Genomic DNA, 12,348 nt, shown 5'->3' with positions numbered 1-12,348 from the left:
TTACCACTCGCAGGATGAGGATCGGCTGATCGAAGTTTGGGTTGGTCTTCACGTTCTTGATTACGTGCGATTCCAGAACCTTCCCGCCAATCTCAAACTCGACACTGGGTGACGTCACGTTCATCTGCATGAATTTGGACAGGTTGCGGACTCCCCAACACAGAATCTGCGCGGAGACAAGGCATACAAGTCCAATCATTTCTCTCTGTTTTTTATATACCGGTTGTACGCCCCACATATTATTCATTCTTTTTGAATTAGTATGATTATTCCACGTATTTCCGTTCATTGATAGAGAATGTAAACAGTGATGACCATTTTCTCCTCCTTTTTTTTTTCCGGGGGGGGGGGGGGGGTTCTTATTTCTATAGAAAGGGCTCCCTCTTTAATGGTATAGCGCTGCTCCTATACAGCAGAGAGCCCTGTCATTAATGAATTCATTTGTATGGGCCTCTGTCGTCAAAACTGTGTCAATGCCAGTGGATAGTGTCTGGCAATCAATTTGTATGTACTGCGGACCCCTAATTCTTCCTTTCCACTAGCCTTTCTTTCTCTAACTGTCCCTCCCCGACATTTCTTGTGCATGGTTTCCTCGTTTGTTTGTTTTTTTGTGTGTGTGTGTGCATGTGTATGAGCGCTTGCTTATTTCTGTGTGGTCTCACTATTATACATTTTACCTTTGTTATTTTCAATTAATTGAGTAGCACACATTGTCATCTCGACAAGCTTATCCTTTTTTTTTTTTCGTGAGCTTTTCTTTTCAATTGACACGATGATTTTGTTCAAATACTTTGATATAGACTATATACCTGTACAGGTACCACAGGTTCGACACCTGACAATGTATAGTTCTTATCTTCTCTTCTCTTATCGTCCTTATCTTTTGTATTATATAATTTACACAATATTGTATTCAAAAGAATTCAAAATATAAATTTCATTTGAAGTGATTCTTCATTTCCACAGTACGTCTTTAAAGGTATAGTTTCACGCCTGGGTCGAGAGGGACATAGTGGGTTTAAGAATCTTGTTAGTGGATGTAATCGATGGGTGAGGATCCTAACTCATCAGGTTAACATTTGAGTCCATCCGTGATGACCAAAGTGCGCTCACAATTCTCGGTACCGCTTCTGCGTTCGCTGAAGAGCCCTGTCGCAGATGCACTGTGGGATTCCTTTGTCGCTTCCGGTTGTCTAGCAGTTCCCACACGATTCAATGGAGTTACATTGTATTTGTCAGCTTTTCCGTTCTTACTCCTTTTTTCTTGGCTATGATTCAGCTTTAAAGGAGCTGAAAAGTTTCTAAATTTTACTGATTTGCGGTAACTAGAGTCATGGTTCACTACTGCAAGGCTTCAATGTGCTGGTCATTGATGGAGAGCGAAGAAATCTTCGACAAATATACCTCTCGATAAAGACAGACCGTGACCTGAGTGCATATGCAGCCAAAACCATGATGCAGCAAAACAATATTTCATCTGACGATGAAATAAAATAATCTACCTCCGTTTCTGATAATCTACGATTTCATTTTACGTTTCCGTTCTTGTGCTGCTTAAAGAAAAGGAAGAAGCGCTTTCTCAACAGACAAATAAAAATCCCCAAAACGTAACAAAATCATACAAGCATCCACGACCATACCATATTCAAAATAATACAACAAGCAACAGAACATTAAAGCAAAGCAAATCCAAGAAGAAAACCATGTCGCCATGATATCAGCAGAATTAAAACAAATAAAAAGGAATAGGCCTCCGATAAGATCAAGCAAGACTCAACCATCTCAAATGAAATCACACAAAACAACACTACAAGCTAAATAAACTACAGCCATTTCCAACCATACCTATATAATGAAACAAATTAAAAGAAAACAAAAAGAGAAGAGAAAACAAATAAAGCAAACCAAAGGATTATGTTAAGTCTGGTTTGACACCAAGTTCGTGTGTCCGTGATTACGCGCATGCGTATAACTCACCTCCACGGCAGTGTGTTGCATGACGGGCCGGATTCCGCTGGGAACCACGTACCGGTTCTGCTTCATGGGCGGCATGAAGGGCAGGTCGGAGTGATTCTTCTGCAAATTGAGGAAAACTTGGGGTATAAATTGCTGTACAGCGCAGAGAGGATACATGCAAAGGAGGAAAAGAGACAGACGAGAAAGGAAAGAGCGCGAGAAATTTCAATGAGAGTTTTTAATTTTTCGTCTAAAGTTTACTCTTTGTAAACTTAAAACGAAGCAAACTCAAACGACAAATTAACGTTTCAAGATTTAAATTTCTTTCCACTTTTAGTAAGTGATATGTTTCAAATGAAATTATGGGTACACGATAATGAAGGGGCATGAGCATCAATGGATACTAGCGATGATGAGGGTAATCACTTAATTTGGCTTTGCGGAAGTGTTAATTACTTCCGAAAATTTGTCAGCAATGAAGGTTGTATCACAGTATGAAGGTCTGTTTAGTGTTTAACGTGGTATTGCAAGTTTATGCTCAGATAACAAGCCAATGGGTAGGTTGTATAGATTTGTAATAATGAGCAGTGTTCAAAAATTAGATAAACCATTCCTTTTGAAGATGCAAAGTGACTGTCAAAATCGCACTCATATTAGCATTCATTCAATGACGCAGATACAGTTTTTAAATTTCTTTTCATTTGGCAGAATAAAGAAGATTTCGTATATTCGAATTCTTAACGTATCCATTTTTGGTTGTTTGGTGGGTTTTTTTTTTTTCTTCAGTTAAGATATTGATCAGTCTGTGTCCCGGGAATTTGCCTTTTGTCTCTTAACTGTTTAGATTTTTCAATGAATTAATGTAACCTGCGCAATTTCCCTTCTTTCATACATGTCTAATTATTTCACATGCTCGTGTAGGTATAACTGTACCGTAATTGTTCTTTTCCATCCAGTGGATGCTAATTTTCTAAGTATTCTTATCATGGACGAAAAAATGAAATTGAATGAAATGAAATGAAATGAAATGAAATGATATGGAATGATATGGAATGAAATTGAATGAAATGGAATGAAATGAAATGAAATTAAACTGAACGGAAGGAAATTAAATGGTATGAGATAAATGAAATGAAATTGAATGGAATGAAATGGAATGGAATGGAATGACATGGCATGGAATAAAACGGAATGAAATTAAATGAAACGAAATGAAATTAAACGGAATGAAATGGAATGACATGAAATGGAATAAAACGGATTGAAATGAAATGAAATAGAGTAAGATAAAATGAGGAATGTCTCAAGAAAGCATGCTGATATTTTCAAACAGGGAGCCCCTCTGCTCACCTGAAGAAATAGCTCGAAGGATGCCAGTAGCTCCCCAGCATCCCTCTGGCCCCGCTGCAGGTCATGCCAGGCGAGGCGGCACACCCGACGGTCCGATGGCTGCAATTTTACCATCGGCTTGATCTTTGCCCTGCCAAGGAACTCGTCATTTTTCTGAAGGTACAACAAGGTGATGGTGCGGGGAAAGATCTTCTTACGTAATGATTGCATCACTTCCTTGCTTTAAAGAACGGCATTACTTGAGTGAAGATTACGATATTTATCTGTTCACTCATCCGAGAGGAATTCGCAGGTTCAACAAGAAATAATAAATTTCACTGGTATGTCTGTATTAGGCTATAAATTTCCATGCAGATTCAGTGCCCTTGAAAGAGCAATAATTCACTGACTTCAAGTCCACATTCTGTGCAGATGCGCAATGTTATTATTATTATTACTATTATTTATAATGCGCTTTTCCCACAAGGCCCAAAGCGCTTACAATCGATTCAAAGCATGTACGACAGTATACGACAATACACAATAAGTAATGCTTAATTTGGAAACACAATTTCATTTGCAACTCTGCGATGAGTTATCGTTATTTTGATTACTTAGTGCAATGACAACATTAACCGGATATCGAAATATGTGCAGTAGTATAGTTTTTGCTCTACCTTAAACAGGCTAGAAAAAGCATCAAAGTTAGAACAAACAATTACGGAAAGTATGGCTACGAAAATGAAATCATATAGACAAAAAAGTGCAATCATATAGACAAGAAAGGAAACTTGTCAGTGTCGAAAATGAGAGGGGAAAACACGAATCATTGAAATAATATACTTGTCAATATTGTTACAATGTAACAGGAAACCTACGTAAGCATCGTGGTCGTAGATCTCCACGACGATGTCGGGAGGATGTCGAGCAACGAAGCGCGGATCTCCGTGAATGACGATCTCCTCGAAGATCAGCGTCTGGTCCCACTGCGGCGAAAGTGAGTGCTTGATGAAGTGAGTTCGCTGACTCCGGAAGAGGATGCTGACGAAGGCGAACGGATCTGGATAAACCAAGAAAAACACGAGTGGACGCAGGTGAGCGAAGCAGCGAAAACGAAATTTTATAGTCACAATTGTCTCCAAATAGAAATCCTCCAAACCTTTTTGTACACATTTTTCTACATCTCTAACCGAATGGTGACCTGCAAGATCAATGCCGCGTTCGTAATATCATCTCATGCTTAGATGCAGTAATTTATTCGATCCTTTTACAAAGTTCATTTCATCGTTTTGCAAAAGGTACTTCTGATAATGTGTGGTTCCTTGACAATTCCCTTACTTTGAAAATCGTCAATGAAAGCGATCTGGAGATCACCACTTTAAGTCAGACGATCTAAAAATACCTAACGCTTTGGCAGTGTGAAGACGTGGTACGAGTATAGAATTTTTTCACTCACTCCTATACCCTCTATAAATCTTAATTTCTAGTTGTGTTTACAAAGTAGAGTTCCAAAACTGTAGTTTCCTTTTATACCAACTTTCAGTAGGAGATTAAAGTTCAGAAGTGATTAAAAGAACACTCACTTTCTTGTCCTTCATACCCTAATTTTACTAGTTGAGAATCAGGACTACTTAACCAAGTAAGACACATGCAGCTGCAACAGGTGGAAAACTGAATGAATACCACTCGGCTGAGAGACACTCCTCCCCGACGCCCATCCCCTATACGCCCACCTCAAATAACAAATAAGAAATGTAACGTGACTGCCGCCAGCATGGTGGCACCTTTGTAATGAACACTCAGCGGCCATGAACATTTTTCGCTAAGTCAGTTGAAATCAGCATAACATAAGAATCCATTGAACTGTTTACATAAACTGCGGCATTTGCCATCATAGTACAGCCCATGCAATATATACGAGCCTTACCTGAAAAGTTGTCCGAATCGGCAGCGATGAGGTTCCGCGCCTGGAACATGTACGCCCGAAGCTGGTACTTATGCACCTCTACAAACAGACAGATATGTATAAGTCACATCAGTTGCTCTGAGGTAGGTAAAAATGCAAATCAATCGACCTGACAACTCATTTCTCAATTTCCACCAATAATTGAAGAACATTATGCGTCATATCTGGGACATTGAACAAGACAGATTGACGATATAAGGAATGAAACCGTTTCAAATATGTCCATTTCCTTCATGTCTTTCAATCATCTTGACAGCAAAATATGTTTGGAAAGTCACAAACGTGCATAATATGCCATATTTCAGAAGTGACACATGTCATATACATTTTAACTGACCTCGGAATCGCCGCTCATGGCTGAGCTACTCAATCCTGCAGGTGTGTTTCTTACTAAACTGGAACCAATATGTTGCTCATCTTCCTTAACTCCTTTCATTCTCTACAGTTGCCCGAGTCATCTTTTTCATTTTGTTTCTTTTCATAATAATATCATGCCACAGCTTTCGTGTAACCATGTTGTACTGCAGGAGTCACGTTGTCCCAAAATGAGCAAAGATGGACACATGATAAAGGAAATTTTCAACTTTGGATCTTGTCATTGGTGACGGCATCATATAAGCCATCTTATGACCGCTGGTGGAGCAAACAAATACCCAAAGATCTTACAAAGGTTCATCTTATCACTTATGATTAAGATTCACATATTCATGTAGCCTTCTAGCGTGGTCCGGGGGGGGGGGGGCATTTCATGAAGCGTTTTGGTCGGATATTTTTCTGACAAACTGTTACAAGCTACTGAAATCCTTGCATCTGATTGGCTGAGAGCACATTTGTCAGACAACTTTGGCGGACAAAATGCTTCATGAAATGCCCCCCGGGTGTTGTCGCGTGACCTTCTGTAGGCATCGTACTTGCTTCGTCTCTTGATTGGCTTTCAACCAAGTTCGTGGCCATCTCCGTATTATCTTCGAAAATTACAAATTTAATTCGTATGGTCATCTCGTATCGAATTCGGAATCGTGTGACAAAGATGCGACAAGATTGTAATTTTAGTCGCAGATCAGGTTGAACAGGGCATTATTATTTTAACACAGACAGACAGATAAGACAGACAGACAGACAGACAGACAGACTCACAAACACAGACTTCCGGAAGCTAATCTGTGTCAGCGGTGATGAGAAAAGGACAAACGAGTATTAACCATCCAATTTCTAACTTCTACAGGGTACGTAGCATTACTACAAACCCGTTGTCATTATCCACCCGGTACACAAACTATACTAATACAGTCAGGAAGGAGATTTAAATCCCAATTACATTGTAAGGACCCTATTCTGAGGAGGAGGATGGGGTAACTTTGATAACTTACCTTTGGGTTCCAGGAAGATTCTCGGAACTGCCTGGTCTTCCTTTTCAGTTTTTTCCTCTGTCATCTATTGAGGAAGAACATCACCAATATCTCTTTGATGTTAATCACTGCCGAGTATTTCGCCTAAGTACAGTATATAAGCATGCAAGATCTTGGCGCTGAAAGAATTCAAGCATCTTTTAAGTTTAAAGTGGGATTCCGACTTTGATGATAGTGAAACAACTGATGATCTGCACATAGGTACTATGTGGTTGCATGAATGGGCCTGCTGTCAATTCGATTGCTACTGAGATTGGAAATTACTGTCGTTGTTGTCTTTTTCTTTTTTTTAACTGTCACAGGAATATAGTATCCATACCTGTTGCAAAATCTTGAGCGGAATTGTGTGCGTCATCTTCATGTCCTCACAAATATTTCTATCCGCTGCAGTCTTTTAGCCTGTTATGTCAAAAACCGCTGAAAAGCATTTCCAGTTACTTACATAAAGCAACACCTGTTTTTTGGACTACTAAATGACAATCAGTACAATAGCGCGTGATATTTTGTGTATGATGACGCTAAGGATTTAGTAGGCGGTCTTGCTGAAGGCAAATGAGTGTCGCTGCAGACTTGTATTTGAGCCCACGAGAAGGTAAATTAATGACAAGATTTATGTCTTTGAAATCATACAAGTGCCTTAACCACCGGATTTTCCATTTCAAATAGTATAAGGTTAGAGATCTTTATCAGTTTTATATCAAAATAATCCGTACCGATCTCCGAAGCTCGAAGATGGATGCGGCGGTCTCGCTGGACGGGATCATCTTCCGATGCCATCGGCGCCTTCGGACTATGTCCATCTTTCGCTCCGTGGCGTGGAAGCGCATGTGGAACATAGGAGCATACTCCCAGCCGTCTGCTTTCAGATCTTCCTTCGTCTGTACAGTCGAGGTAGAAATAGTTCAGGTCTCACACTCGTAAATAGCGTCTTATCATAAAAAGGCACTCATAAAGCAATGCACTATTAAGGATTTCAGCGCGCTTAAGAAGCCGAGTAAACCAAGTTGGTACACTACGACGCTGAAATTCAATGGGAATTTCGATCGAACTTCAATTTCATTTTCTAGGGCAGATTACGTCTCTACTACTAGATGTCTTTGAGGGGCAAGTTTCGGAAAAAAGTAAACAAATGTATGCGTATATAATTTTCTATGCAACACATCAAAATCTTGCATGCGTGTAGTCATACTTGATTAGAAAATAAAGTGGTATCAGCATATTGCAAGGTTATATGTCTTTATCTGCTAAATCTATCATGTGTATTATACATTATATAGTTTATTTCTTTTTCTCTGCAATCAAGGCGCTATATTAGCATTCTACGCGAGCGCTAATTGTTCAATAAAGAGTAAATGTTCATATCTCCTCTTTCTCTGACATTTTTGCTCCTCTTTATCTTATCCTCTGGCTGGTCGATGATACTAAAATACATTTGTACAGTTATTTGTTGCAATCTTATACGCTGTACTTTTACAGTTGTAATTATTATCTAAGGTAGATTGTGAACAACTTCATCATGTTTTGTACTGTTATTTGCGCTTGAATCATGCACAAGCAACCTATATCAGTAAAAAAAAAATCACAATTTGCTAATCTTATCAGTCAGTCATTCATGACCTTTATCATTCTGACATGATAAAGCACATCCTAGTAAAGACTTTTTTTTTGGGGGGGGGATACGATATTTTTATGTAATATCGATTGCTTGGATTCACACTTGTCCAACAAATCGAGCGTGCAATCTTTTTGCTATGAGGAATGCACAAGAAGCATTATTTCCATTTCTCTATAGAATGTCACGTTTTGGGTCGTCCTAAACAAATCGACATACACTGTAAATGATTTAGGCCGCCAGTCTGTCTATTCCCTGTCAACAGAGGGAACATTTTATATTCCAGTGTCAGAGTGCTTGCCAAGCATATTTGTCTGAATTTCTGGACTGTATCAATTCCCTACCATCATCGCCTACCTCTTGCACGCTGACTTCCTTGACCAGCGATCGGGGTCGAACCCAGCGCTTCCTGCGACACAAGTGATACGTTCGGCTGGCCGGCGTCCACGCGGCCGACGTCGACTCCACGCAATACTCATAGCCTGATGTGGAAAACGAAAAGGAACGTGTTTCATGCATCAGCGGTGCTATGTTTAAAAAAAAAAACAAAAACAAAAAAAAAAAAACCCTCCACACTTGACAAGCAAAACAACAACAACAACAACAAAAGATTTTAAAAAGGGTCCTCAGCTCATCTCTCCCCTTCCATTTCTGGGGGTTTTCAGCTGACAAGGAAAAAAAAAAAAAAGGTCTTCAGTGCAAATATTTAGTGCCACTTACGTACTACCGGGTAAAAAAAAAAAAAGTGTGGGGGCCCAAAGTGATGACACCTTATGTATTCCTCTGTACAGCCTGTATGGTGCACAAAAAGTGTGGGGACCCGAGCCCCCACGGCCCCCACGTTTCCGCCGGCCATGCAATAGGGCTGCCCTGCGCTTTAAGCGCATATCAAGAAGTTGCGATCTCGCCGCAGTGATCTAAAGATTGCTAAAAATTTATCCAGAATGTTGGTTTCTTTGCCACTTCGCGGAGAATACTCGTCATGCTTTGTCTGCTTTTTTTCTCTGTTTTTTAAGATGATCCTTCACACAAGTTATCAAAACACGATTCCACACATTAGTCTCGTGAAACATAAGTATTCTTTTGATACACTGTTATGGTACACCGCAGGGAATAGGTATTGAACTAATGACGCGTATTTCAGAATTCGTGAAGCGTTAGGGTAATGGGAGGCTGACAGTACATCGCCAAGGCTTTTTCTTCACAGAGCACCATGGAGTGATAACTATTAGCTCTAATTCAAGTCACCATGGAGACCACTTGGCTTCAACCAAATAGCTGCGAGCATATGACAAGATGCTTGCAGGGTTAATTGCAGTAAGATTGCAATCAGGGCATCAGCTGCGGGTCCAGGAATTCCTTAAAGGGGGGGGGGGGCGCAAATTATTTCTGGCGCTACTTCCGGGTTTCATTTTTTTCTTCTAGTTTCTTTTGTTTTAACAACAAATAAAGAGGGGGCGCCCCCCTCTGGATCCGCCATTGGGGCAGAGTGTGCTGATGACCTGGTCCCCTTATTACCTACCTTCCTCGTCGCAGGCTCGATTGATATCCACCTGCCATGCATCGTCCCACTTCCAGCCGGCTGGGCATTCGATTTGGGCCCTGGGTAAGACTGGGTCTCCTTTCTGCCTCACAAGAATGGTGAAATGAGTAATAGAGAAGAAGTAGAGGTTACCAATTACTTCACTATGATAATATTATGAATCATTAAAACATGATAACAGGAATCAAATCGATGATAATGATTCAGTAAAAAGTGTTGACTTATCGATTTTCAGCAGTATGACTGTCTGAAATCAATCGTTTTCTGCCCTGTGACCGACTGTTTGATGAGTACACAATAATGGACCTTGTAAGGAGATATAGAGACCAGCTATTACTTAGGTTTAAGCAAAATCGATATTCACTAAGCCGGTGCGAACATCGTGGAAGTATGCTTTTACATGCTTTTTTTTGTATCTTTTCACGAAACGTACTACAAGTAATGGTGAATTATTTTAAAGAGAACCATTTTTACTGCTAGTTTGTTTTTTTAAATCTCTCATTGAAGGAATATAGTCCATTCCTGAAGTGACGAACGTCGATGGAGCTGGATTGGTTAATTGAGCTTACCACATTGGTGTAGGGAGTGGTCGATTGAACCCATTCGCCACCGGGAATAAAGCGGACCTGCTGCTCGAAGCAGTCCTCAAGAAAGTGTTTCAGTCCCGCGTCTGCATCATAGAGTAAACTTTTGGGAAAATATGTAAAAAAGAAAGAAAATGCATAACGTTTTTCATATTCTTTAATTTTCAACTTTGTAAGTTTTACTTTGTCATAAAGGATTGGGCAGAAATCTGTCGACAAATATGACTCGCCGTGGAATAAATCACGGAAACTTGTTGATAATGTGATTTAAGGCACGTATGATATAAATGATAAACATCAAGCAATCGGATGAAGCTTTATCACACTAGCTAAAACTATAATATAGAGAGATGTGTACGCTGCAACCAGAAGTTACTATAAAGTTCTAACATATATGTTCTCACTAGGTAATTGAAAAACTAGCATAAATTGAATTGGTTGTTTAGATCTTATACGAAACCATATCGAAGCAACTATAAGAAAAAGAACAAAATGATACATTAATTTCAGTTAACAGCTAAATATCCCGAAAGGCAAAATCAGATCGTTGAATGAAAGCATTAAACAGAACACCTCACGGAGGTTTATGAAATATGGTCATATTTCCAACAAACAAACATAATGTTATTTCACTCAGATAGAAATAAAGAGATTATTTTTTTTTAAGGCCGAAGATTTAGCTTGCGGCAGTAATAAAAAAAAAAAAAAAAATGTTTCCCGCACCGTAAAAAGCTCGTACGTCAGACTGCACAAAATGCATTTACAGCTGTTTGCTTGTGTCTTTATGTTGCATTTTCGTTCTGCTTCTTTGTGTGTGTGTGTGTGTGTGTGTGTGTGTGTGTGTGTGTGTGTGTGTGTGTGTTTATAACTTACCTGGCATCGAGGTTCACAAACCAGTCACCGTCCCACCTCCATCCCTTTGGCGTAGTGAACTTGTTCTTGGGCAGGTTTAACTGAAGTGAAAATGAGATTAATGGCACGGGACTACTCGTGAGAGCTCTACCATCGCTGGTTTACATCCCAGCTCCACAATCTTGAATGTCTGTAGGAACCTACCCCTTAACAATGAGCACTAGTCTCTTGTCTGTCCGTAGGAGTGATCAACTTTTCATTGCGTATGCTCAAACTCCATTACACAGAATTCTGTCGTTTTCAAAACTATGGGAGTCGCAATGTAGCAGTTTGTCTTTCTTAAAATTTAGCAGTGTTTATTTTATAACAAGTTGTTTAGCCTTCACACCTGGAAATTATTCAAAAAAGAAAAGAAAAAGAAAACAACCGTGGTTTTACCAGCAGGTTAGTATTATACATAAGCATGCGACATCTTTCTTCATTCTATTATTAGTCGGCGAATTACGAATGATTATGTTTCAATTTAAAATTCCATGAAAGTATTTCAGTATATGTCATTGCCAAAAAGACAAGGTTATGGGATGTAGATTAGATCGAATTTAATCACATTAGAATGATTTCTCTCTGTCTCTCCCTTTCTTTTTTTTTTTTTGTATTTGTTTGCGATGAGGCGTCAATTTAGCACATTTTATGCACTTGATTAACAAATGAACGATCTGCCGCATTTTCGTATATACCTCTCAAAACCAATAATAAGTTGAAGTTAATTAGTCATGATGTGAAAAAGTGCCAGGAATGGAAATGAGATAGAATATATTTCCAGAGCTGAAGGGGAATATATTTCCGAGTTACGTGCTGCCACAACAAAACATTCTGTACCTCTAACAAAGCAGATAACCATTTGACATGTTCGACGCATGATGTGTTTCACAAGTCGTAAACAAATCATGTAATATTTGCATGTATTAGCAAGCACGGTGGAGTATGCAAACGTGACTGACTTTTGTGCATAACACTTAAGCTCCTATATATAGGCCACAGCTTAAGTCACGGTATGCATCCAGTTCAGTAGCGTAGTCACTCTTCAACTTTTTTCC

General features: G+C 39.4%; 1 protein-coding gene across 1 annotated transcript in view; it reads right to left on the bottom strand.

Annotated features, from left to right (window-relative positions):
• Positions 1-12,348, bottom strand: part of LOC140241949 (myoferlin-like) — a 75,216-nt gene that overhangs the window by 24,439 nt on the left and 38,429 nt on the right. Inside the window, exons 24-34 of the mRNA XM_072321695.1 lie at positions 11,273-11,352; positions 10,385-10,502; positions 9,795-9,897; positions 8,630-8,754; positions 7,374-7,538; positions 6,622-6,685; positions 5,213-5,290; positions 4,164-4,345; positions 3,307-3,459; positions 1,978-2,076; positions 5-166 (exon numbers count right to left, since the gene is read on the bottom strand). Coding sequence (XP_072177796.1) covers positions 5-166; positions 1,978-2,076; positions 3,307-3,459; positions 4,164-4,345; positions 5,213-5,290; positions 6,622-6,685; positions 7,374-7,538; positions 8,630-8,754; positions 9,795-9,897; positions 10,385-10,502; positions 11,273-11,352 — 1,329 coding nt within the window. The remainder of the gene's footprint in view (positions 1-4; positions 167-1,977; positions 2,077-3,306; positions 3,460-4,163; positions 4,346-5,212; positions 5,291-6,621; positions 6,686-7,373; positions 7,539-8,629; positions 8,755-9,794; positions 9,898-10,384; positions 10,503-11,272; positions 11,353-12,348) is intronic.

This window comes from Diadema setosum, chromosome 18 (genome assembly GCF_964275005.1).
Source record: "Diadema setosum chromosome 18, eeDiaSeto1, whole genome shotgun sequence".
Lineage (NCBI taxonomy): Eukaryota > Metazoa > Echinodermata > Echinoidea > Diadematoida > Diadematidae > Diadema > Diadema setosum.
This window is presented reverse-complemented; position numbering and strand designations above follow the sequence as displayed.